The 27928-nt window shown below is 44.1% G+C and overlaps 5 protein-coding genes across 5 annotated transcripts; 1 reads left to right on the top strand and 4 right to left on the bottom strand.

The window, feature by feature from the left end:
* Positions 1-1409: 1409 nt before the first annotated feature.
* On the bottom strand, positions 1410-3295 carry LOC125751714 (leukotriene B4 receptor 1-like). Its single transcript, XM_049030890.1, has one exon. The coding sequence runs from the start codon at positions 3163-3165 to the stop codon at positions 2236-2238; it is 930 nt and encodes a 309-aa protein (XP_048886847.1). The 5' UTR covers positions 3166-3295; the 3' UTR covers positions 1410-2235.
* A 4681-nt stretch (positions 3296-7976) lies between these two features.
* LOC125751713 (leukotriene B4 receptor 1-like) lies at positions 7977-10229 on the bottom strand. Its single transcript, XM_049030889.1, has one exon. It carries the CDS (start codon positions 10077-10079, stop codon positions 9150-9152), a length of 930 nt encoding a protein of 309 aa, XP_048886846.1. The 5' UTR covers positions 10080-10229; the 3' UTR covers positions 7977-9149.
* Positions 10230-15475: 5246 nt separating this feature from the next.
* Positions 15476-16384, bottom strand: LOC125704101 (leukotriene B4 receptor 1-like). The gene has a single exon (XM_048969430.1). It carries the CDS (start codon positions 16382-16384, stop codon positions 15476-15478), a length of 909 nt encoding a protein of 302 aa, XP_048825387.1.
* A 1152-nt stretch (positions 16385-17536) lies between these two features.
* Positions 17537-20620, top strand: nqo1 (NAD(P)H dehydrogenase, quinone 1). Its single transcript, XM_049030895.1, has 6 exons — positions 17537-17710; positions 18237-18407; positions 18520-18650; positions 19263-19376; positions 19900-20001; positions 20091-20620. The coding sequence occupies exons 1-6, from the start codon at positions 17707-17709 to the stop codon at positions 20403-20405; spliced, it is 837 nt and encodes a 278-aa protein (XP_048886852.1). The 5' UTR covers positions 17537-17706; the 3' UTR covers positions 20406-20620.
* A 368-nt stretch (positions 20621-20988) lies between these two features.
* Positions 20989-27873, bottom strand: LOC125704100 (keratin, type I cytoskeletal 9). The gene is made up of 6 exons (XM_048969429.1): positions 27351-27873; positions 24793-24891; positions 24495-24596; positions 23533-23646; positions 23045-23153; positions 20989-22847 (listed from the first exon to the last, which is right to left on the bottom strand). Exons 2-6 carry the CDS (start codon positions 24883-24885, stop codon positions 20989-20991), a joined length of 2277 nt encoding a protein of 758 aa, XP_048825386.1. The 5' UTR covers positions 24886-24891; positions 27351-27873.
* Between the last annotated feature and the right edge of the window lie 55 nt (positions 27874-27928).

The following is a 27928-nucleotide window of genomic DNA, read 5'->3' as shown; positions in this document are numbered from 1 at the left end:
ATGCCACACATTATTATAACTCCAAATCTATAAAAAGAAAGTTTTACTAAGCAATACATATAATAATAGCAATGAAAAATTATAATAAAACCTTACATTGTGTGATGCCCGGCTCGTCCGCTCCTCGTGTGTGCCACGCCCCCTGATTACCCACGTGTGCTTCCCTGATCATCTCCATCTGTGTCCGCTTACTTTGATTGGTCCTGTCCTGGTCTAGCTTGTCTCCCTTGTCTGTCATTGTGGTCGGTGATGGTATTCCGCCTGTTCCCTGTTCCTAGTCCTTGTTTCCTAAATAAACCCCGAGTTTTGCCCCTGCTCCTTACCAGCCGACCCGCATGATCGCCGCTTCACATGCCCACGATCGTGACACATTGGAAAGATAGCTTCCCAGTTCTCAGCTTATATTTAAAAAACTGTAATTTTAGCAGTTCACAGTTTACCAGTTACCTGCAAGCTGCATCAAATGTGTAAAATCACGGGTAATTCCTGCATTTGCTGAAAGTCGCCCCCTGCTGCCACCAACCCAACAATGCAAACTGGCAGGTGAAAATCAGAAATGACCTGAGTGTCTTTATCGGCAAGGCATGGTGACCGCTCTGCCCTGGAGTTTCTAGCTATCAGAAAGGTCAGGGGCTAAGCCAAGTTTACCTGGGGCTAAAATACTCGGGGCTATAGGCTTTAAATACTCGGGGCTATGGGCTTTAAATACTCAGGGCTATAGGCTTTAAATACTCAGGGCTATGGGCTTTAAATACTCAGGGCTATAGGCTTTAAATACTCGGGGCTATGGGCTTTAAATACTCGGGGCTATAGCCCCCAGTGATCAGAACTAACCACACCAATGGACCAGGGTGTTTCTGTGGGCAGGACATGGTCACAGCGCCACCCTGTGGTAGTTAGCACTTTAAATTATATGAGCAGATTTCCCTTTTGCCAGGCTTTACTGTCACTGACAATATTAGTCTCCTGAATGTTTACATTTATTTAAACATTTATTAAAAATAAATAAGCAGCACATTTAACTGTAATTGCAAAAGAAACAAAAAGCAGTATGTATAAGGATGGCTGCTGACTCTGAACACTACCTGATTTACAATAAAACAAGATGATCCCGCAAGTTCTCCATCAGTAATCAAGATGTCACTGTCATTGAAGATGGTTTTAAATTTTTTAAAAGAGTTTAATATATTCAGACTCTAAATAATTAAGGATTGATATTCTGCCTGACTTCAATGAGTAAGAACGTGCAAAACATGTCTGTCTTTCACATAGCAAACTGATTACGACGTGCTAAGACCACAGCCCCAGGATGCCCGAAATTTAGTGAGTAATATCTAACCATTAAGATTAATATAAGATTAATCATCAACTTCCTATTAGTAATAAGTGCACCAAAAAGACAAAAAGAATTCAGACCGGTCAGCTTCATGTTTTATTTTTTATGATCAGTTCCGGTGATGTAGCATCAACACACAGGTCATGGACTTCATGGTCATGGACTCATGTGGAATCATAAACCACAATAGCTTGTGTTTTCATTATTTACATGCTATTTGTGGATTAATGTTACTTTTTTTATCTTCGGCTTTTCTTATTATCTCCTTAAACTGTATTTACAGCCTCAGGTTGCAAAAGATACTTCCTGAAGTAGAAGCTCTCAGGAACTTGTGACACAGTGGATGTCAGAAGCGAGAAATTACACTATTGCTCAAACAAATTTTAATTTCCATGCAGTGTTAAATAAGGTAAAGCATGAAAAACAGAAATCCCAACATAGTGCCGCCTCACTATGATTGTGGTATGATTTCTGTGACTGGTAACCGATACAAGATCACAGCCAACCACTGAGGCCGGGAGAGCTGAGCCAGTCAGTACAAACCTCTGAGGGGAGGAAGGCTTCACTGCTGAGATATTTTATCATGGTCCCTGGGCTGATGACACCTCTGCATTACTTAACCCTCGATATGAATTTTATTTCAACACAAGGGCTCAGCAGGTAACCTCAGACTTCCTGTAGAAAATAAGTATTTTCTAAGCTCAAGATAATGAGACCCGTTGCAATTAAAATGAACCAAAAGCACAAGTGGGGTACAGGGATGTCACTCAGCTTTGACAAAAAGAAACTCGTTATTTAAATGTGACATTAACGATTATGAGAAAAAGTCTCAGACTAAATCATAATCAGAAATTTCAGAGACAAAATAAGAAAAGATGAATAAGGCGAAGTCAGACGAGTCAGAGGTTGCTAGTGGAGACATCCTGCATGATCTTTGATGGAGTTGCATCCGGAAGATGGTACCGTAAGGCAAAGGCGTAGAGGAAGGGATTTATGCAGCTATTGATGAAGCTGAGAGATCCTACAATGTTGCTGCTGGAACTACAAAACTTCTCCAGTTTGGCCGATGTGGCCAGGTGGGATGATTTTAGCAAGATAGAAAATATTTCTGTCACACTTACAACATGCACTGGAATCCAGAATATGAAGAAGGTTACTACAATGCTGATAACCAGTCTTTTCGTCCTCTGGTTAATGAAGAAGGTTCTTTGTTTCACTTTTTTGTGAAGGCAGCAGTAAGATGTGACCATGACAGAGAAAGGAATCACAAAGCCCAGCAATGTCTGAGAAAGCAACACAGCCAATCTCTGCCCATCTGAGCTGTAGCTGAATTTACACTGGGGAATTTGGCCCTTACTCAACATCTTCCCCAGAACAATAGAATACGAGGCGAGGACACAGGCCACGACCCACACGCTCACCAGCAGCACCCTCTCCCCAGTCCCACGCAGTCTCACCCAGTACTGGGAGTACAGAACCTGTACATAGCGCTGCACACTCATCAGGGTGACCGTCAGTAAACTGCCATACAAACTGCAGAAGACCATGTAGCGCATCAGTTTGCAGCCAATGTTGCCAAAACTCCAGCCGTAGAAAAGCTCATAGATCCACACTGGCAGACTGATGAGGCACAAGATGTCAGAAGCGGCCAGGTTCAGGAGCAGCTTCATGGTGAAGTTCTCCCGCTTGAAATGACGAAGTATCACCACGATCACCGTGATGTTTCCAAGGACACCGATAAGGAAGCAGAGACCCAGAACCACACTGGGAGCCACTGCTTCGGTTAGAATTCCTAAGTCCCAAGAACTGGAGGTGTTAGACTGGTTCATGATGAGTGTGAGAGTGACTGTAGTGCATCAAAAAAAAAATCACATTTACAGGAAGTGGAAGCAACACGTCAAAATGTAAAAAAAGAAAAGCTATGGGATTCGTTAGCTCTCCTTTAGCAAAAATAGCAAATGAAATACATCACACCACTCTTTCCACATCAAACCAATGACATAGAAGTTGACACACAGCTGCCTTGCTAAATTCTGAGAAAAATTAGAAATTTAATAGCACCATTTGGGTGTCCTTGGTTGTACTGCCTGGCTTGAAGCAAAAGGAAATTTCTGGCCAATAGTAATAGCTGATTGTTTCGAAACATACTGATTGTTTGGGGGGGGGTTGCTTAAATATGTTTAACGGGACACTCCTCCCAAATAAAAATAAATTAATTAAGTTCATTCTAAAAATATGAAAAATCGAAGGGTGCTTTTTTGGTAGGAAAATACCAACTCTGGCAAACAGCAACAACAAAATATAATAATAATAATGTTGTATCCATTACTGTTCCACATTAAAAATAACTAAGACCCATTCCACATCAAATCCCCCAGTTTTGAGAAAAATATCCCAGATTCCCCTTCAGATTCCCCCGATGAAATTCACAAGTGCTCCTGTATTAAACTTATGAAGAAACCCCCAGATATATGTGGTCTATATCTCCAATAGTTTTGAATTTGTATTAGTTACATCCTTTTGAAATTTTAATTCTATTTATTTTGCTGACTCAGCATTTCAGACTGCTTTCCATCATAGCTCCTTTGATCCGGTTCATACAGCTTTGGAAATTTGTGAATAGGGCAAATATTGGCTGTAGAATTAAAATCAAGTAAGATCAGCTGTGTCATGTATTTTTCCTCCTACAAAACTGAATGAAAACAGCTGAAAATTCAAAACCATGTCCCCTTTGAGAGCTTTTCACTCAAAGTATGTCAAAACACAGTGTTTTTTCATGTCGTTCACAGAGGTGAAGATTTCAGGTACAGAGAGTACAAATCCAGACCGAGATTTTGTTTCAACCAACCAGTTGAGCGTAATGAGTCACAGTCACGGAAATGAGCCAGTTACCTGCAAATCTCCTGTGGCCATTGTTCTGTACGCTGTGTTTTCAACTCCAGACTTGCAGACAGGCTTTACTGTCACTGACAATATTAGTCTCCTGAATGTTTACTAATGCGATACACGAAAGTTGTGAGATCTGAAAGTCTGAAGCAGCATCTGTTTTTTCAGAAAATAACCGTTCATCTTCAGTGGAAACTGGAGACTTCCTGTGTTAGAGATGTCTGCGAGATAAGCAAGGGTATTTCTAAATGCCCCCTTAGTGACACTTCATTTTCACTTACTTCATGATGCAGAACTTCTCCTCCAACACCAACACTGAGGATCCTGGAAGACCCAGCCAAGTTGTGATTCCCAGCATGATCCTGGGCTTGAGTTTCCTTATCGGAATCCCGGGAAACATCTGGGTGATTGTGACGATACTTCGCCATTTCAAGAAGGACAACTTCACTATCAAGCTGATGTTGAACCTGGCGTTCTTTGACATCATGTGCCTTGTCACTGTTCCGGGCAGTTTGTACAACATGATGCACGGATGGAATCTGGGTCCAGCATCTTGCAAGATATTCCAGTACTTTCTCTTCTGCAGTTTATATGGAAGCGTGCTGACAGTCACCCTGATGAGTGTGCAGCGCTTCGTGAAGGTTCTGTACTCCCAGTACTGGGCGAAAGTGCGTGGGTCTGGGGAGAGGGTGCTACTGGGCTCCCTGTGGATGACAGCCTGTGTCTTTGCATCTCCTACCATTGCAGTTATGAACCCAGCAGAAAGATCTGGACACCTTCTATGCTGGTACCACTTTAAATCAGACATGCAAAGACTGGGAACCTCGTTAATAGAGATATTGTTTTTTTTTCTGTTTTTCTCCATCATGGTCACATCTTACTGCTGTCTTTACAAGAAATTGAATCAAACTGCTTTTTTTCACAGCCAGAGAACGACCAAGTTGGTAATCAGCCTTGTGCTGGCCCTCTTCATCTTCTGGTTTCCTGTGCATATATGTAATATTCTGGAGATAGCGTTTATCCTTCTAAAATCAACCAATTCCAAGGTGTCAGCTCATCTGGAGAAGTTCTATGACATCAGTGATTATATCATGGCATCTCTAGCCTTACTCAACAGCAGTGTGGACCCCTTCCTGTATGTATTTGCCGCAAGAAACATTCGCGGAAATCCAAACAAGAGAACGCAGGATGCCTCCACTAACAACGGCTCGTAAAAGAATGCACGGCTTGCTGCTGCCTTACTGCAAACTGAATATGATGTCATTGAATTACTTTGTCCAATTTATAGAATAGAACTTAATCAAAGTTTTGTGAGAAATGCTTCATTTATGTTCTTCAAATATTTCCATGCAAACACTGTTGTTGCACGTCAGGGCAGCTCATACTGAGTCACGGTGAAGGACAAGCAAGTGTGGCTTCATGCAATATATAATATTGTGATAAGCCGAATGCATGCAATTTGCTTTTTGCTGCAAAACAATAAACATTAAATACAGACATGTCTCCCTCTGGATTTCTAACCTTCTAACATCTTTCCAATACAAAGGATGACTATTTTAGAAAGATGCACGTTAAAACAACCACAGAGTTTTGACAAAACCCACTTGTGTAACTTTTGACACTGCTCTGGAACTGAGAATCCACACGCTGAGCGAATAGGTAGGCCGAGGAAATACGAAAGACAGTATTGGGGTTGAATAAAGCAGCAGGAGTCAAAAAGGGGGGCAGCGTGTGGCTCAGTGGGCTAAACCTTTGTCCTTGTAATCAGAAGGTCGCAGGTTCGAACCCAGCCCCAACACGTCTGCGGGTCCTTGAGCAAGACCCTTAACCCCCAGCTCCCTGGGCGCCGCTACGGGTGGCAGCCCTTCACGGTCAACTTACTCCACAAAGAGCAAGTTGAGGGAGGCGTAAAGATAATTTCAATGAAGTATCAATTACAATTACAAAGCTTGGGGGAGCAAGGTAAGGCAATCGCAGTTGCAGTGAAAGCGGGACACACACTCGCTCTGAGAGAGGGATGAGATCACACGTTTAATGGGCTGGAAGCTGGGATGGGTACACAGGCAAAGCCACACAGGAGGGTAATCAGTCACCACAGAAACTTTAGGATGAATAAATGCTCAACTAGCACTCATCAGCAACTAAGACCTTGCACTGGGAAGACAGGAAGAACAGGTTAACTAAGGTAAAGAGCCCACAATCATAATCAGAATCTTTGTTAATCGCAAATTACAGAGAAGTACAGTGAATTTCTTTCGGTGCGAGTGGTATCATGATATAAACAAAACACACATACAAATAAACATCTAAAAGTAAAGATACAAGGATTTTTTTAATTTCTTTTTTTACAGGAAATGTGCAGTCAGTCTCCGCTGTTAAAATTTGGGCGAGAAGGACCAGGGCTGGAGAACTGGCTGTAGTGGGAGAATCCCTCCATACGATTTGTAGAAGTACATTAGTAACTGTGACACCTCATGTGAAAATGCTGCCTGTCCTGAGCTCAAGAATGTTTCTGGGCAGTTCTGAGTATAACAGAGATCAGCTTGAGCAGAACTGCAAATGATGCCAGGATGCTGCAAAGTAAAACGATAATCTTCACTGAGAGACATGAAAAGAACATTCCAGAAGGGGTGACCAAACCAGACGTACGTCAGATGGTCACCAGATGAAGTCTCCTAGGTAAACAGGCATAAACACTCTATGCTCTCCACACCGACAAACAAGTGCTTCAAGACTTAAGTGATGCAGGTTGGTTTCATTAGGCACAGATGATCTTCAATAATCCTCAGTTATGACACATGACATAACTTCCTAGAGATTCTTGGTGATTTTGCTGGGACCTCTGATGGATGCCTGCAGTTCCATGTAATGTTGATTAAAAATAAATAAGCGGGACATCCAGCACATTTAACTGCAATTGCAACTGAAACAAACTGCAGTATGTATATGGATGACTGCTGACTCAGAATACCGCCTAGTTTCCACAAATATAAGAATAAGATCTTGCAAATTCTCCGTCATTGATCACGATAATCAACAGCCTCAGTGTCTTTACAGTAATATGGGGCGTCCTGTACATTTAATTGTTTCTAAAGTTTCTAAATTTCATAAAAGGGGATATCTTATTATTATTATTATTGTTATTATTATTGTTATTGTTATTGTTGTTATTGTTATTATTATTATTATTAGGGGCAGCGTGTGGCTCAGTGGGCTAAGCCTGTGTCCTTGTAATCAGAAGGTCGCAGGTTCAAACCCAGCCTTAGCACGTCTGCGGATCCTTGAGCAAGACCCTTAACCCCCAGCGTCACTACGGGTGGCAGCCCTTCACAGTCAACTTACTCCACAAAAGAGCAAGTTGAGGGAGGCGTGAAGATAATTTCCCTACAGGGGATCAATAAAGTATCAATTATAATACATTCAGTCCCTAAATATTCATGTTCGGACATTCTGCATGACTTGAATGAGGACGGAGAACTTCGTAAAAGTATGTTTTACACACAACAAACAAAAATAATGGGCTGGTCCAAACTCATACCACAATCCCACTTGCACCACATTTAGAGAATATTATCAGACCATTAAGATGTCGGCAAGTAACGATCAGGAAGAACCGAGACGAATGACAAAGCTTTACTGTCACTGACAATATTAGTCTCCTGAATGTTTACATTAATTTAAACATTTATTCAAAATAAAAAAGCAGCACATTTGACTGTAATTGCAAAAGAAACAAAAAGCAGTATGTATAAGGATGGCTGCTGACTCTGAACACTGCCTGATTTACAATAAAAAAAGAAGATGATCCCGCAAGTTCTCCATCAGTAATCAAGATGTCACTGTCATTGAAGATGGTTTTAAATTTTTTAAAAGAGTTTAATATATTCAGACTCTAAATAATTAAGGATTGACATTCTGCCTGACTTCAATGAGTAAGAACGTGCAAAATGTGTCTGTCTTTCACATAGCAAACTGATTACAACGTGCTAAGACCACAGCCCCAGGATGCCCGAAATTTAGTGAGTAATATCTAACCATTAAGATTAATATAAGATTAATCATCAACTTCCTATTAGTAATAACTGCACAAAAAAGACCAAAAGAGTTCAGACCGTTTCATGTTTTATTTTTTATGATCAGTTCCGGTGATGTAGCATCAACACACAGGTCATGGACTTTCATGGTCATGGACTCATGTGGAATCATAAACCACAATAGCTTGTGTTTTCATTATTTACATGCTATTTGTGGATTAATGTTACTTTTGTTATCTTCGGCTTTTCTTATCATCTCCTTAAACTGTATTTACAGCCTCAGGTTGCAAAAAATACTTCCTCAAGTGGAAGCTCTTAGGAACTTGTGACACAGTGGACGTCACAAGCGAGAAATTACACTATTGCTCAAACAAATTTTAATTTCCATGCAGTGTTAAATAAGGAAAAGCATGAAAACCAGAAATCCCAACATAGTGCTGCCTCACTATGATTGTGGTATGATTTCTGTGACTGGTAACCGATACAAGATCACAGCCAACCACTGAGGCCGGGAGAGCTGAGCCAGTCAGTACAAACCTCTGAGGGGAGGAAGGCTTCACTGCTGAGATATTTTATCATGGTCCCTGGGCTAATGACACCTCTGCATTACTTAACCCTCGATATGAATTTTATTTCAACACAGGGGCTCAGCAGGTAGCCTAAGACTCACTGTAGAAAATAAGTATTTTCTTATCTCAAGATAATGAGACCCGTTGCAATTAAAATGAACCAAAAGCACAAGTGGGGTACAGGGATGTCACTCAGCTTTGACAAAAAGAAACTCGTTATTTAAATATGACATTAACGATTATGAGAAAAAGTCTCAGACTAAATCATAATCAGAAATTTCAGAGACAAAATAAGAAAAGATGAATAAGGCGAAGTCAGACGAGTCAGAGGTTGCTAGTGGAGACATCCTGCATGATCTTGGATGGAGTTGCATCCGGATGACGGTACCGTAAGGCAAAGGCGTACAGGAAGGGATTTATGCAGCTATTGATGAAGCTGAAAGATCCTACAATGTTGCTGCTGAAGCTACAAAACTTCTCCAGTTTATCTGATGCAGCCGGGTGGGATGATTTTAGCAAGATAGAAAATATTTCTGTCACACTTACAACATGTACTGGAATCCAGAATATGAAGAAGGTTACTACAATGCTGATGATCAGTCTTTTCATCCTCTGGTTAATGTAGAAGGTTCTTTGACTCACTTTTTTGTGAAGGCAGCAGTAAGATGTGACCATGACAGAGAAAGGAATCACAAAGCCCAGCAATGTCTGAGAGAGCAACACAGCCAATCTCTGCCCATCTGAGCTGTAGTTGGTGTCACAACGGGGAATTCCGCCATCCCTCAACACCTTCCCCAGAACAATAGAATACGAGGTGAGGACACAGGCCACGACCCACACGCTCACCAGCAGCACCCTCTCCCCAGTCCCACGCAGTCTCACCCAGTACTGGGAGTACAGAACCTGTACGTAGCGCTGCACACTCATCAGGGTGACCGTCAGTAAACTGCCATACAAGCTGCAGAAGACCATGTACATCATCAGTTTGCAGCCAATGTTGCCAAAACTCCAGCCGTAGAAAAGCTCATAGATCCACACTGGCAGACTGATGAGGCACAAGATGTCAGAGGCGGCCAGGTTCAGCAGCAGCTTCATGGTGAAGTTCTCCTGCTTGAAATGACGAAGTATCACCACGATCACCGTGATGTTTCCAGGGACACCGATAAGGAAGCAGAGGCCCAGAACCACACTGGGAGCCACTGCTTCGGTTAGAATTTCAGAGTCCCAAGAACTGGAAGTGTTACATTGGCTCATGGTGAGTGTGAGAGTGACTGTAGTGCATCAAAATGAAAATCACATTTACGGGAAGAGGAAGCAACACGTCAAAATGTAAAAAAAGAAAAGCTATGGGATTCGTTAGCTCTCCTTTAGCAAAAATAGCAAATGAAATACATCACACCACTCTTTCCACATCAAACCAATGACATACAAGTTGACACACAGCTGCCTTGCTAAATTCTGAGAAAAATTAGAAATTTAATAGCACCATTTGGGTGTCCTTGGTTGTACTGCCTGGCTTTAAGCAAAAGGAAATTTCTGGCCAATAGTAATAGCTGATTGTTTCGAAACATACTGATTGTTTGGGGGGGGGGGGGGGGGGGTTGCTTAAATATGTTTAACGGGACACTCCTCCCAAATAAAAATAAATTAATTAAGTTCATTCTAAAAATATGAAAAATCGAAGGGTGCTTTTTTGGTAGGAAAATACCAACTCTGGCAAACAGCAACAACAAAGTATAATAATAATAATGTTGTATCCATTACTGTTCCACATTAAAAATAACTAAGACCCATTCCACATCAAATCCCCCAGTTTTGAGAAAAATATCCCAGATTCCCCTTCAGATTCCCCCGATGAAATTCACAAGTGCTCCTGTATTAAACTTATGAAGAAACCCCCAGATATATGTGGTCTATATCTCCAATAGTTTTGAATTTGTATTAGTTACATCCTTTTGAAATTTTAATTCTATTTATTTTGCTGACTCAGCATTTCAGACTGCTTTCCATCATAGCTCCTTTGATCCGGTTCATACAGCTTTGGAAATTTGTGAATAGGGCAAATATTGGCTGTAGAATTAAAATCAAGTAAGATCAGCTGTGTCATGTATTTTTCCTCCTACAAAACTCTGAATGAAAACAGCTGAAAATTCAAAACCACGTCCCCTTTGAGAGCTTTTCACTCAAAGTATGTCAAAACACAGTGTTTTTCATGTCGTTCACAGAGGTGAAGATTTCAGGTACAGAGAGTACAAATCCAGACCGAGATTTTGTTTCAACCAACCAGTTGAGCGTAATGAGTCACAGTCACGGAAATGAGCCAGTTACCTGCAAATCTCCTGTGGCCATTGTTCTGTACGCTGTGTTTTCAACTCCAGACTTGCAGACAGGCTATACTGTCACTGACAATATTAGTCTCCTGAATGTTTACTAATGCGATACACGAAAGTTGTGAGATCTGAAAGTCCGAAGCAGCATCTGTTTTTTCAGAAAATAACCGTTCATCTTCAGTGGAAACTGGAGACTTCCTGTGTTAGAGATGTCTGCGAGATAAGCAAGGGTATTTCTAAATGCCCCCTTAGTGACACTTCATTTTCACTTACTTCATGATGCAGAACTTCTCCTCCAACACCAACACTGAGGATCCTGGAAGACTCAGTCAAGATGTGATTCCCAGCATGATCCTGGGCTTGAGTTTCCTTATCGGAATCCCGGGAAACATCTGGGTGATTGTGACGATACTTCGCCATTTCAAGAAGGACAACTTCACTATCAAGCTGATGTTAAACCTGGCGTTCTTTGACATCATGTGCCTTGTCACTGTTCCGGGCAGTTTGTACAACATGATGCACGGATGGAATCTGGGTCCAGCATCTTGCAAGATATTCCAGTACTTTCTCTTCTGCAGTTTATATGGAAGCGTGCTGACAGTCACCCTGATGAGTGTGCAGCGCTTCGTGAAGGTTCTGTACTCCCAGTACTGGGCGAAAGTGCGTGGGTCTGGGGAGAGGGTGCTACTGGGCTCCCTGTGGATGACAGCCTGTGTCTTTGCATCTCCTACCATCGCAGTTATGAACCCAGCAGAAAGATCTGGACACCTTCTATGCTGGTACCACTTTAAATCAGACATGCAAAGACTGGGAACCTCGATAATAGAGATATTGTTTTTTTGTGTGTTTTTCTCCATCATGGTCACATCTTACTGCTGTCTTTACAAGAAATTGAATCAAACTGCTTTTTTTCACAGCCAGAGAACGACCAAGTTGGTAATCAGCCTTGTGCTGGCCCTCTTCATCTTCTGGTTTCCTGTGCATATATGTAATATTCTGGAGATAGCGTTTATCCTTCTAAAATCAACCAATTCCAAGGTGTCAGCTCATCTGGAGAAGTTCTATGACACCAGTGATATTATCATGGCATCTCTAGCCTTTCTCAACAGCTGTGTGGACCCCTTCCTGTATGTGTTTGCCGCAAGAAACATTCGCGGAAATCCAAACAAGAGAACGCAGGATGCCTCCACTAACAACGGCTCGTAAAAGAATGCACGGCTTGCTGCTGCCTTACTGCAAAATGAATATGATGTCATTGAATTACTTTGTCCAATTTATAGAATAGAACTTAATCAAAGTTTTGTGAGAAATGCTTCATTTATGTTCTTCAAATATTTCGATGCAAACACTGTTGTTGCATGTCAGGGCAGCTCATACTGAGTCACGGTGAAGGACAAGCAAGTGTGGCTTCATGCAATATATAATATTGTGATAAGCCGAATGCATGCAATTTGCTTTTTGCTGCAAAACAATAAACATTAAACATAGACATGTCTCCCTCTGGATTTCTAACCTTCTAACATCTTTCCAATACAAAGGATGACTATTTTAGAAAGATGCACGTTAAAACAACCACAGAGTTTTGACAAAACCCACTTGTGTAACTTTTGACACTGCTCTGGAACTGAGAATCCACACGCTGAGCGAATAGGTAGGCCGAGGAAAGACGAAAGACAGGAGTTGGGGTTGAATAAAGCAGCAGGAGTCAAAAAACTGGGAGGTCAATCCTGGGGGAGCAAGGTAAGGCGATCACTCATGCAGATGCAGTGAAAGCGGGACACACACTCGCTCCGAGAGGGATGAGATCACACGTTTACTGGGCTGGAAGCTGGGATGGGTACACAGGCAAAGCCACGCAGGAGGGTAATCAGTCACCACAGAAACTTTAGGATGAATAAATGCTCAACTAGCACTCATCAGCAACTAAGACCTTGCACTGGGAAGACAGGAAGAACAGGTTAACTAAGGTAAAGAGCCCACAATCATAATCAGAATCTTTGTTAATCGCAAATTACAGAGAAGTACAGTGAATTTCTTTCGGTGCGAGTGGTATCATGATATAAACAAAACACACATACAAATAAACATCTAAAAGTAAAGATACAAGGATTTTTTTAATTTCTTTTTTTACAGGAAATGTGCAGTCAGTCTCCGCTGTCAAAATTTGGGCGAGAAGGACCAGGGCTGGAGAACTGGCTGTGGTGGGCGAATCCCTCCATACGATTTGTAGAAGTACATTAGTAACTGTGACACCTCATGTGAAAATGCTGCCTGTCCTGAGCTCAAGAATGTTTCTGGGCAGTTCTGAGTATAACAGAGATCAGCTTGAGCAGAACTGCAAATGATGCCAGGAGCTGCAAAGTAAAACGATAATCTTCACTGAGAGACATGAAAAGAACATTTCAGAATAGGTGACCAAACCAGACGTACGTCAGATGGTCACCAGATAAAGTCTCCTAGGTAAACAGGCATAAACACTCTATGCTCTCCACACCGAGAAACAAGTGCTTCAAGACTTAAGTGATGCAGGTTGGTTTCATTAGGCACAGATGATCTTCAGTAATCCTCAGTTATGACACATGACATAACTTCCTAGAGATTCTTGGTGATTTTGCTGGGACCTCTGATGGATGCCTGCAGTTCCATGTAATGCTGATTAAAAATAAATAAGCGGGACATCCAGCACATTTAACTGCAATTGCAACTGAAACAAACTGCAGTATGTATATGGATGACTGCTGACTTGGAATACCGCCTAGTTTCCACAAATATAAGAATAAGATCTTGCAAATTCTCCGTCATTGATCACGTTAATAAACAGCCTGTGTCTTTACAGTAATATGGGGCATCCTGTACATTTAATTGTTTCTAAAGTAACTAAATTTCATAAAAGGGGATAATACATCCATCCATCCATTTTCCAAACCGCTTATCCTATTGGGTCACGGGGGGTCCGGAGCCTATCCTGGAATCAATGGGCACGAGGCAGGGAACAACCCAGGATGGGGGGCCAGCCCATCGCAGGGCACACTCACACACCATTCACTCACACATGCACACCTACGGGCAATTCAGCAACTCCAATTAGCCTCAGCATGTCTTTGGACTGTGGGGGGAAACCGGAGTACCCGGAGGAAACCCCACGACGACATGGGGAGAACATGCAAACTCCACACACATGCGACCCAGGCGGAGACTCGAACCCGGGTCCCAGAGGCGTGAGGCGACAGTGCTAACCACTGCACCACCATGCCGCCCCCGGATAATACATTCAGTCCCTAAATGTTCATGTTGGGACATTCTGCATGACTTGAATGAGGAAGGAGAACTTTGTAAAAGTATGTTTTACACACAACAAACTGATAATAATGGGCTGGTCCAAACTAATACCACAATCCCACTTGCACCACATTTAGAGAATATTATCAGACAATTAAGATGTCAGCAAGTAACGATCAGGAAGAACCGAGAGGAATGACAAAGCTCAAAAGAGTTCAGGCCAGTCAGCTTCATGCTTTATTTTTTATGATCAGTTCCGGTGATGTAGCATCAACACACAGGTCATGGACTTTCATGGTCATGGACTTATGTGGAATCATAAACCACCATAGCTTGTGTTTTCATTATTTACATGCTATTTGTGGATTAATGTTACTTTTGTTATCTTCGGCTTTTCTTATCATCTCCTTAAACTGTATTTACAGCCTCAGGTTGCAAAAAATACTTCCTCAAGAGGAAGCTCTCAGGAACTTGTGACACAGTGGACGTCACAAGCGAGAAATTACACTATTGCTCAAACAATTTTTAATTTCCATGCAGTGTTAAATAAGGTAAAGCATGAAAAACAGAAATCCCAACATAGTGCCGCCTCACTATGATTGTGGTATGATTTCTGTGACTGGTAACCGATACAAGATCACAGCCAACCACTGAGGCCGGGAGAGCTGAGCCAGTCAGTACAAACCTTTGAGGGGAGGAAGGCTTCACTGCTGACATATTTTATCATGGTCCCTGGGCTGATGACACCTCTGCATTACTTAACCCTCGATATGAATTTTATTTCAACACAGGGGCTCAGCAGGTAGCCTAAGACTTACTGTAGAAAATAAGTATTTTCTAAGCTCAAGATAATGAGACCCGTTGCAATTAAAATGAACCAAAAGCACAAGTGGGGTACAGGGATGTCACTCAGCTTTGACAAAAAGAAACTCGTTATTTAAATGTGACATTAACGATTATGAGAAAAAGTCTCAGACTAAATCATAATCAGAAATTTCAGAGACAAAATAAGAAAAGATGAATAAGGCGAAGTCAGATGAGTCAGAGGTTGCTAGTGGAGACATCCTGCGTGATCTTTGATGGAGTTGCATCCGGATGACGGTACCGCAAGGCAAAGGCGTACAGGAAGGGATTTATGCAGCTATTAATGAAGCTGAGAGATCCTACAATGTTGCTGCTGAAGCTGCAAAACTTCTCCAGTTTGGCCGATGCCGCCGGGTGGGATGATTTTAGCAAGATAGAAAATACTTCTGTCACATTTACAACATGTACTGGAATCCAGAATATGAAGAAGGTTACTACAATGCTGATGATCAGTCTTTTCATCCTCTGGTTAATGAAGAAGGTTCTTTGTTTCACTTTTTTGTGAAGGCAGCAGTAAGATGTGACCATGACAGAGAAAGGAATCACAAAGCCCAGCAATGTCTGAGAGAGCAATACAGCCAATCTCTGCCCATCTGAACTGTAGCTGAATTCACACTGGGGAATTTGGCCCTTACTCAACACCTTCCCCAGAACAATAGAATACGAGGTGAGGACACAGGCCACGACCCACACGCTCACCAGCAGCACCCTCTCCCCAGTCCCACACAGTCTCACCCAGTACTGGGAGTACAGAACCTGTACGTAGCGCTGCACACTCATCAGGGTGACCATCAGTAAACTGCCATACAAGCTGCAGAAGACCATGTAGCGCATCAGTTTGCAGCCAATGTTGCCTAAACTCCATCCGTAGAAAAGCTCATAGATCCACACTGGCAGACTGATGAGGCACAAGATGTCAGAGGCGGCCAGGTTCAGCAGCAGCTTCATGGTGAAGTTCTCCCGCTTGAAATGAAGTATCACCAGGATCACTGTGATGTTTCCAGGGACACCGATAAGGAAGCAGAGGCCCAGAACCACACTGGGAGGCACGGTATTGGTGAGAAATTTAGAGTCCCACGTGTTCATGATACGTTTGAGAGTGACTGCAGTGCATCTACAGCAAAAGTACACGTGAACATCCAACCAATTTTTATGCATCAAATTCAACTTTAAGACTTTAAACAGACTTTAAGCAAAATCACCTGTTTACTGAATTACTCGTGAGGTTTTTTTTTTTTTTTTTGCATATTGTGAGTCAGTATAAAAGTTGTGATTTTTTTGTGAGTTGTGAAGTTGTGTGTAACTAGTGTGAGTTAAGAGAGAAAGTGCATTGATACCAATGCTGGCCAGTTGTAGTCACACTGATTGTCCTGTGAGGGGCAGCACTGCCATTTAATTGACCTCAGGGAACATGCAACGCCTGCAGTACAATTCTGATTTTTCCATAAGTGTCTGTCTTGGCCTTTTTCTGTTAAAATTGAAAATTTATTTAGATTCAATGGTAATAGTTTTTCAGTCTAGTTATTTAGAACATCTGTTCCATCCACGTGTCAGTCCTCAGTATGCATTTTGTTAAACATTCTGTGAATTATGTGAAACAGTTTTGATTGTCAAATTAAAATGAGTTATTGTTTTCTTTCACGACTAAATTGCCGGTAAAATGCTGCAGGGAGATGCATGATTAAGTCTTATAGGTGGAGGAATTTGATAGGGAAAGCTCCGTTTTGTAGTCAAAGTGAGGAACATGGCATACAAAATTAGGATGCAGGATATTGCCTTGACCAAGCCATTCACCATTAACAGCCTAAATCAAAATGCAAAGCAGAAGAGGCCATGTGACTGATCTGGGCCGCCAGCAACCAGGCCGCCTTAGCCACATTCTTGAGAACCTGTCTTTTGGGATTCTTTCAGGGTGTAGAGATTCTCGATAAAACTCCATGCATAGCTGAGATATCATTCAGAATAGTATTTCTAAGAGTTTCACACAACCTATATTACAAATCGTATGAAAGGTACTCTTACTAAATAGTCACGCTACTAGTGCATTTGTTCATAACTGAACGTTTTCTGTATGCGTCCTTTATGTATGTGTTTCTGCAAGGAAAGGGGTCTGAACGAGTGCAATATGAGTACTGTGTCGTTTGACCTCATTTGACACAAAACAGTGGGCATCCTAGCAATACTCCCCCAGAGCCTGTCTCACGCGATAAATTCTCACGCGATTCCAGCCGGCACGCATATAAAAGGCTGGAATGGCGTTGCAGTCGCCTAGTAAAACCATCAACCGAGCGATCGCAAGACGTCAGCCGCGCGAGTAGTTTTCACGCGATTACGAGCGGCACGCGATATAAAAAGTCAGGAGTCGGCAATCGCCTTGTTAACGATAACAAAACGTTACTGCACGCGCCATGGGTGAGTTAACGTTAACGAAATCGTTAAGAAATATATTAAGCTGTAATCGGTACTGCTTTAATTACGTGAAAAATAACAGGAGCCAGTAATCGATGATAATTTGAACCAAATAACGTTAACTGAAACGGGACCATACTGCTGATGGCAGTGATACTTTTTGCATGATGTATTAATAATAATAATAATAATAATAATAAGAAGAAGAAGAAGAAGAAGAAGAGTCAAGAGTTTTCCAAATAAATACGTAAATGCAAAGTCACGCTCTTACGGTTGTAAAAAAAAAACAGCCTGTGTGCATTGTGCAAAGTACACAGAGGTTGTTTGCATTAGAAAGAGAGGAAGGAAATGATTCTCAGTGGTACAGTAAGGGGGGCTGACTGTAGATCTTTTAGGGACAACAGTTTCGTTAAGTTCCATCATGTCCCCAGCTAAATGCATAGTCTAGTAATCAAATTAAGGAAAATTGTACAGGGGTCTAGTTTAACACTGCAGTGTGACAGCAAGATAACTGTGGGTCTGTGTACAGCTGCAGAGAGGAACGTGCTGCTTGTGTACGCTCACCAGAGCAACAGATCATTTAACGCTGCCGCAAGGGATGCAGCTGTGGAGGTGCTGCAGGGTCAGGGCTGCCGGGTGACAGTGTCCGACCTGTATGCCATGGGCTTCAGGGCTTGTGCCACCGCAGACGACATCATTGGTACTGTTACACAACCTTACAAATGCACACGTGTTCCGTACTCCCCTCCCCCGAGGGTCGCTGCTGATCATGTGTTTTTATTATTATTATTATTATTATTATTATTATTAAGGGGACCTCAAAAATCCAGACAACTTCCATTATGGTGAAGAAGCCATGCAGGCCTGGAAGGAAGACCGTCTGACCGATGACATCAAGGCAGAGCATCAGAAAGTGCGGGAGGCCCAGCTCATCATCTTCCAGGTGAGGCAGCAGCCCTGCCTGTTGCCCGAACAGCATGAGATGTAGCTGAACAGGTAGTGCATTGTGCTCAGAAGAGGCAAAGGCTGTGGGTTTAAATTCCAAGGAGCACATATAAATCGTAATCTTTTTCTTTATTGTAAATTACGGAGCCCCAGACGGGACATTGAGGGGGAGATCGCGCAAAACGTTTTCATTGCCGTTAATAACTGACCATCTAAAGTACAAAAGATGAAAATTAATGACTAAATATATAAACCTAAAATATAGACATGGCCAGTAAAGTGTGCTTTAAGCATTAAACTATGGGTGACAATGCAGTCCGGCAGTAAATAGTATGTTTTTATACGTCCATTCACCGTCAGTGAGCGCGCGTGCCTGCACACCCAAATATTAAACTATGCTGCCGAACGCTACAGGTTTTGTAGAAGGGTTTTATTTCCAAAAATACCTACAATTACACTTATGAAATGGGCAACTGACCTCTTTGTACCCCCATTCCCCAGCGATTTTAATGGCAGTGATACTTTTTGCATGATGTAAAAGGTTGGGAACCCCTAAGTTAGAGGAATAAACTTGTTCTCGCGCTTGTCTTTGTCATGTTTCTGTATTCAGTTCCCCATGTACTGGTTCAGCGTGCCTGCAATCCTGAAGGGCTGGATAGATAGAGTGCTGACTCAGGGCTTTGCCTTCTCGCTGCAGAACATGTACAGCAACGGAATCTTCAGGGTCAGTCCTCACTTTGACACATCATTACTTTTTTTTTTTATGTTTGTGTAAGGTAACCTAAGCCCGAGTAATACTGTCCCAGTTTTAAAGCATCCCGTTTTACACTTAGCTAACCTTAAAATAAACAAAAATGAGTACTGAACCTTTTCACTCAAAAGCAATGCAACTGTAGGACACAATAGAGTAAGAGTAACAGCGTAACACTGAGACGCAGACTGACTAGGGAAGAATAATAGCGTGACACTGAGACGCAGACTGACGGGAACAATAACAGCGTGACACTGAGATGCAGACTGACTGGGGAAGAATAACAGCGTGACACTGAGATGCAGACTGACTGGGGAAGAATAACAGCGTGACACTGAGACGCAGACTGACTGGGGAAGAATAACAGCGTGACACTGAGACGCACACTGACTGAATAAGTGGAGAAGACCAGCACTACTGTTCCCATTGTTAGAGAACAGAGCAAGATGCAATTATTGTACTACTGCAATGCGTCTGATTCGTTTTATTTCCGCAGGATAAAAAAGTGATTTTGTCTTTTACCACCGGATCCCCGGAGTGCATGTTTCTCCCAGAGGGAGTCCATGGAGACATTAATGTGGCACTGTGGCCCCTGCAGGTGGGTGTAAATTACAATGGACGTGGTATAACTGTATTGGAGCAACAGGTCAGTGCTCATACCCCCCTCTCTAATTCCCCCTCATGAAGAGTGGGACTCTATACTTCTGTGGCTTCCAAGTGCTACCGCCCCAGATCTTCTGGTCCCCAGTCTACAGTCCTCCTGAGAGACAGGCGGCCATGCTGGCGGAGTGGCGGGAACGACTGGCGACGCTATGGGAGGAAACACCCCTGAGCTTTACTCCTACCAACTTGTTCGACATGAGCTTCAGTGGGGGCTTCCAGCTCCTCCCCCAGGTGAAGGAGCGGCGCCAGGCAGAGCCCTACGGCCTGTCCACGGGACACCACCTGGGCAAGCCCATCCCCCCCAACAACCAGACCAAGGCCTCGCCTCCTCGTGACTGAACAGACATGGGTGCAGCGCTCACTGCCACTTTTCACTGGCCTTTAATGGCAAATCTCCTTCTTTTATAGTTTTTTTTTTCTGGACATTACATTTTTGAAAGAATGTTACAGAAGCATGCATGAGATTATCATGCATCAGTCGCTGATTGATTAGGTCACTAATGACCTTCATTCTTAACCCCCTATGCATCAGAAATAAAGCACAAGATGTTCTATGTAGTTTGTGTGCGTGTGTCAATCAGCAACATGCTTATTTAAAAAAAAAAAAAAACACACTACAGGTCGGGCACTGACAGACCATTTTAGGCCAAGGGGAGGGCAGTTATTTAATGAACACACCTTATTTACTGCCAAATGAATATTCACTTACCTCGTCTTAGTTTAAGAAAAGGTTACTCAGTGTGCACTGGTCCTCCTGTGTCACAACGCTTTTTTTTTAGCACACATTTACCGAAGTGACGTACATTTCTGATTAAGCAGGCTCAATGACCTTCTGAACACAGAAGCCATCCTAATGGGCTGGGCCACACACAGCCCCCCCCAAACACAGTCTGTTTAAAGCAACAACACACACTACTGCCCTCTACAGGATGTAGTCAGAATCACCTTCAGAGTCTGATGAGGAGGAACCAGTGAAAAATAAATCCTCCCAAATGAATGGAGGAGTGTTCTCACAGGACAGCAGTGACGCCTCCTCTTTAGACTGGCTTTGATCAGTGGTCATCCTACACTCCTCTGCAGTCAGCCTCCTCAGCCGGACCAAGGGCTGCAGATACCTGGACTGGATCAGAATGAACTGACTCTCTACTGAGAGCCTAATTCTTTTAGAAAGCCCAGCTGGGAGGTGCTGTAATGTGGGCAGGGTGAGAAAATCAGGAGACTCTCCATGTACCGAACACCTGCCGCCTTCCTCTGAGCTCTCCTCTGTGACGTCCCCACCATGACCCCCGCCCTCCCCTGAGCTCTCCTCCACGACACCCCCATCATGACTCCTGCCCTGCCCTGAGCTCTCCTCCACGACACCCCCATCATGACTCCTGCCCTGCCCTGAGCTCTCCTCCACGACACCCCCATCATGACTCCTGCCCTGCCCTGAGCTCTCCTCCACGACACCCCCATCATGACTCCTGCCCTGCCCTGAGCTCTCCTCCACGACACCCCCACCATGACTCCTGCCCTGCCCTGAGCTCTCCTCCACGACACCCCCACCATGACTCCTGCCCCCCTCTGAGCTCTCCTCCGCGACACCCCCACCATGACTCCTGCCGCCCTCAGAGCTCTCCTCCACGACACCCCCAGCATGACTCCACCCTTCCTCTGAGTTCTCCTCTGTGACGTCCCCACCATGACCCCCGCCCTCCCCTGAGCTCTCCTCCACGACACCCCCAGCATGACTCCTGCCCTGCCCTGAGCTCTCCTCCACGACACCCCCACCATGACTCCTGCCCTGCCCTGAGCTCTCCTCCACGACACCCCCACCATGACTCCTGCCCCCCTCTGAGCTCTCCTCCGCGACACCCCCACCATGACTCCTGCCGCCCTCAGAGCTCTCCTCCACGACACCCCCAGCATGACTCCACCCTTCCTCTGAGTTCTCCTCTGTGACGTCCCCACCATGACCCCCGCCCTCCCCTGAGCTCTCCTCCACGACACCCCCAGCATGACTCCTGCCCTGCCCTGAGCTCTTCTCCACGACACCCCCACCATAACTCCACCCTTCCTCTGAGCTCTCCTCTGTGACGTCCCCATGACCCCCGCCCTCCTCTGAGCTCTCCTCTGTGACACCCCCAGCATGACTCCTGCCCTCCTCCAACACGCCCCCAACATGACTCCTTTTCTCCTCCTCGACGCCCCCAGCATGACTCCTGCTCTCCTCTGTGATGCCTCCACCAGGACTCCTAACCTCCTCTGAGCTCTCCTCTATGATGCCTCCTTGACTCCTGCCCTCCTCCAGGATGCCCCCACCATAACTCCGCCCTTCCTCTGAGCTCTCCTCCACAACATCCCCACCATGACTCCTGCCTTCTTCTGAGCTCTCCTGTATGATGCCTCCTTGACTACTGCCGTCTTTCACGATGCCTCCTCCATGACTCCTGTCCTCCTCCGAGCATTCCTGTAAGATACTCCTCACCCATCTGCAGTGCTTTGAACATAGCTGTAGAGGGCGCTCTTCCCATGCTGCCACAATAAAATGGTTCATTCTCTGCCCCGGCTGAGAATACTGTTCTTGCAGGGGAGATGGGGGGCAACACCCAGCCCCACCCCCTCCCTGTGTCATTCTGAAGCCTGTGCCATTGTTGGTCTGCTGTGATGTAGGGATATGAGGCAGGGATTGTCCAACATAGGCAATGGGTGGATTAGGGCTTTGGTCCACTTCAGTGTACATCCTGGGCATGCTGCACTGCTGGTTGGTCTCAGAGGAGCCACTGAAAATAGATATAGCTGGGGGGGGGGGGGTGCTATAATTAGCCCTATTCATTACTCTTGAAATCCCACCCACTGTATTCACCTGCCCAACCTTATTCAAAAGTCACTCTTGTTACTAGGTAACTGCATTCTCCAGCTCCACCCCATTCCTTCTTATTTCTCCCTCACCCCAGTTACAAAATAATAATAATAATAATCACAAACTGTCTTACCACACAGCTGCAGCCTCCTCAACACTTCCGGCACAAAAGCAGAACTGCAACTTAGCATGTTTTTCAGTAGCGCCTCTCCTTCCACCAGCGGACACTCCTGTTGTAACACCTGAGCACAGAAAAGCCGCGGTGCAGTCAAACTGTCGCACTGCTGGGCCAGAGACCCACACCACACAGGTATCTGTTCCCACAGAAGCTTTTATTAGAAGCTAGCAGCCTAACTCAAGCAGCTGTGGACACCCATACAGCAGAACTGTGACTGCTACTCATAAGCCTGGAGCTCGACACAGAGCGGCCACTTGACAGCGGCCAACGTTCTCCTGCTGTGCTGGTGCCACAGCCCTCAGGGACCCCTAGACAGGCCATATTTTTGCTCCTTCCCAGCTCCTGGTAGTGAACCGTCCGGGAGGGAGCAAAAACGTGGGACTGCCTAGGGGTCCCTGAGGGTCAGGTGGGGAAACGCTGCCACTGAACCCTGTGACACTCACCCGCGCTATGTTTGTGGTGGGTGGCAGCTTGGCCTCCAGCTCCTGGAGGTAGTGAAACAGCCTCTCATCCAGCTTCTGAGCATACCTCTCCCCATACTGCTCCTCCAAATGCTCCTGCAGGAAGACATGCCTGCATTTCAAACAGCGCCCCCTACAGCAGAGGAGCTAAATGGAAAGGTGACAAGACTGATCAGACAACCCTGCGGGTCTTTGGTCATTAGAGAATCTACACACATCCGCTCCATCATTGGATGTGTTTTCCCAGAGTTTCGTGAAACTGGCTGAGGGAATCCGCAGGGCCACATGGAAGAACATGTACTGGAATGTTTCCATATTATGTTGTGCAAGGTGAACAAAAAGGCTAAATGGAAAAAAACACCACCAAGTGCCTAAAGTTTCACTAGCAGAAAACTAAAGCCAATGAGGTTTACATATGACAGTGCAGTTTAGAGAATGGCATTTCATGGGTGGCTAACAGGAGGGTGCAGAGAGACCCTCCAGTCGATGCCCGATGTGGAAACAAACGCAGAGCCATCAAAAACTAATATAAGACCTGTCTGCCCCTCACAGAACTTCCCTTAGCCTTCGATTTCAAATTCCCAACAATGGTCTAATGCAATAACTCTCGCTCCCAGATTTATACATCCGCACACATTTTCAGACGGGCGTACAGATTGTCTATTCATTCTAAATATTTGTTTGTAGAACATATTGTTTTGAGATGTGATGAGGAAACGATTTTTCTAGATTTTTCTTTAAACTTATCTTTGCATGCTGAGATGATAAAGAATCCTGAGCATGTGCCAGACATGTCGACAGGTAGTAAAAATGCTGCTTTAACAACCCCCCCCAAAACGTGCCTGAGCGGAGATTAATTTCTGGCTAAGGGCCTAGTATGTGTGCAAATGCCCCAAAAGAACACGTTATGCTGGGGGGGGGGGGGGGGGGGGGGGGGGGCTCACCTTGAGGTATGCCTCTCGCACCTGCCTCTTTGTGGCCAGTACCTGGGCAAGTGCCTTAAATTCATGGTGAGTTTTCCTCATCTGAGTCTCCAAACTCCGGCTCTACAGGAGGACAGTGACAACATGTGCAACACTGCAGGTGGCATGGAAGTGCAATTTTGATTCACAATGAACAATTACCAACTTCTTGTCTCAGATACACTCCTGGGCCTGTTTGGCAGGAATGTTCAGATAGGTCACACCAACCCTGGTGAAAATAAGCACTACATACTGCCAGAGGGCACACTTAGATACTTACACAACCATGATACTGGGGGAACTTGTCGGGGAAGAAGCGATTGATCTTGAAGATAGTACGGAGCACGCTTTGGTTCTCCCGAAACATCCACATGATAATCTGAAGCAGGATCAAACGCAAACAAAAAAAAAAAAAAAATCACTCAGCATTAATATCCTATAGAGCGCCATGTACAGACACTCCTTTTTAAAACTAACTTTGCCGAGTTATCTTTTTCAGTCAGGTCTTCTAAAGCCGAGTTTTCAAACACTGGACCTGTGGAGGACTTGCCATGGTACCCTGGAGGACCAACTAACTCAGTTCTTAGTCCACACAAGCCACCTGACGACCTCTCCAGACAAGCAGAAGCATACAGGCTCCTCCCTAATGTGTCCCCATGGTTGACAGCAAGCTCACCCTGCTGATGTCAACAAAGAAAGCATGTAGCTGTGTGGAGGGTAAATCAGATGATGCCCCAATGTCATCGTCCTCATCAGACTGCAACTGTCCCCCTTAAGATTTAAGAAAACACTATGAGAATAATTCAGTAATAACGCTGAGAGAATATCAGTGTATAAGAAACTATATTACAACTATGGCGGAGCCTCAGAGCAATTTCCCACACCAACAACATTAAGCACTTGTTCTATGACTAACCCCCACTTGTACTTAATTTTGATTGATTTTCTGAAAAAAACCCAAAACATTTATTTGTAGACAAAATTTCAGGCGTAGGGGTATGAAGATATGAGGGGCTGCTTTCACAGGATCACCTAGACAATTACAAATCATCCCCACTTGTATTCCGCCCCAGGTCCGACGATGCCCCACCCTCATACCACGGTCTTAAGGCCAAAAACGACCTTCATGTGTTTGATGGGCGTGACCAGCTGTGGCAGCAATGTGTGGAAGGCATCCAGGAGCTCCAGGACCTTCTCAAACTGCATCATATCCCGAGCCTTCACCACACTCCACACCCACGCAGCTGCAACACGCATGCTGCACGGGTCCTCCAGTGTGACGGACTGCAGATCCACCGGGCACCGCGTAGGCAAGGCTGGCGCAACCAAAGAGCAGTGGGACATGCAGTGTGATGAACCATGACTTCTTACACAACAGGTGTCCAGGATGGATCTATTATTCCAAACTTAATATTTCAAGCAGCCTTTAAATCACCAGTGATCAATACATTGAACAGCCCGACACTAAAAAGAAAATTCAGTAAGTGCAACAACTAGCTCAGTCAACTACTTTAGGAGGGTTTTCCGGGATCACCCCAGATTTTGGTCGTCTACCCTGAATAAAAGAAAAAAGCTACATTTCATTCCGCAACAATGTCCAGGAATCTGAGTATTTTATATATGTGAATTAATAACACTCTCATACCCAGTCAGAGCTATAGCTGATTAACAGAAAGAGACGGTAGCAGGGCTCTTCAAATCTGGGCCTCGATTCTGAATCCAGGCCTTGTTTTCAGTTTTAGTACTTAGTTTAATAACTGATTCTGACTGGCCACAGAGGCTTCACACCAGGCTCTCGGGTAAAGGAAGGCTGGAAAACCAGCAGTGCTCAGATACTGGGGACCGGTGTGTTTGAACAGCTCTGGACTATACTGTCGTGTTTAGCCAATCAAACAACTCCATAACAAGGCACGCGCTGAACACGTGCTGCATAGTCGGCGATGATTGGAGCATCGCGCTGTGCAAATGTTGAATGTTCAATTATTAAGCCAATTAAAAAATAATAATTCAATTTACCCAGAAAATGGGTGGCGAAAGAGACATGGAGAACAATGACCGGATACATAATTAAAAATCCAGAAAGAAAATTAAACGTCTTACGTCATACAACCAAGAATAGGAACAGAATAACATTTACGCTGAATGGCTGCCGTTTGTGCCCGAGGATTAGTATTCAGCAAAAAAAGTTTGATTTTTTTTCCTTTAGGTTTAGCGTACAATATGAAGGATGAGGGGCACTTCACAGCCTTGCGAACACCGGTGTTCTGACGAGTTGAGCTACCCATGAAGGCGTGTTATCGAGCCTTTCTGCGCATGTACATTTCCATCGTTTGGGGGTTGGCGTTAGGTATTTTGGGGGTTAGGGTTAGAGCTGTCGATGAGCACTACGGTAGCCTAACTCGACAAAGTAGCTCAACTCGTCAGAACACCGGCACCAGCCCTAATGCACATGGTTTTTCTGCGTCCAGAAATTTTACAGGGCAGAGGTGGCAACCCAACTTATTAGGCAGACTGAACTAAAATAATAAAAAATGTTGGAAAGGACTTCTTTGAGCACAGAATAACAACCAAATACGCGTTGCTGCAGAATGCTTAACTTGTTATTCATAAATTTTTTATTTGTACTTAAAAACTTTGGTGTGTGTGTATATAAACTGACCTACCTGTTCTTGTTTTTCTCTATTCCTTTTGTACAAGAGCTCTGTAACACTTAAATTTCTCATTCGTGGGATAATAAAGGTTTATTCTATTCTATTTACTGACGCCACCACAACCTCTTTCTAACCATACAGATCTTATGCACCACATTACAAAGTTAATGAATTCTCGTTGTCGTACCGTCAAAGATGCCCTCTATCCGGTGAACCCAGGCATGCTCTACGGCCCAGGCAGCCAACGCAGGGATGAGCTGGGCGCACCTTCTCTCTGCTGGAGTGAAAATCACATTGCTGTCCATCTTTGTCACACACCTCCTCTACTCCCACCTAATGATAACATAAACTGCTGGCGCAGGAAGCCCACGCCATGAACATATAAAAGATCCGCTCTCCAGCCATTGGTCAGTGGCTTCCGCTGCGTTACCCACGTGTTCAGCTTCGGAACATGTTCGGGCAAAGACCGGCAAAGACCGACAAAGATTTAGAAGCATGATGACTGCTGACTGCCATGCTGGGCGAAGCGTTTCTGGATAGACAGACAGACCGACCAGACACATAAACACACAAAGACATATAGATGATTCTAGCCATGTGGTGGCTTGGAACCTACAATTTTTTTTCTAGTCGATATTTTATTTACCAAGTAAATGTGTTATATATTAGATATATTATATATTTGATATATATTAGTTAATATAGTTAATATTAATCTCACAATTTCATCCATTTCGTCTGGCAGGGTATATATGAGTGATGCCT

The sequence above is a fragment of the Brienomyrus brachyistius genome, chromosome 11 (genome assembly GCF_023856365.1).
Source record: "Brienomyrus brachyistius isolate T26 chromosome 11, BBRACH_0.4, whole genome shotgun sequence".
Lineage (NCBI taxonomy): Eukaryota > Metazoa > Chordata > Actinopteri > Osteoglossiformes > Mormyridae > Brienomyrus > Brienomyrus brachyistius.
The sequence above is the reverse complement of the archived record's forward strand: the minus strand, read 5'-3'. Positions and strand labels throughout refer to the sequence as shown.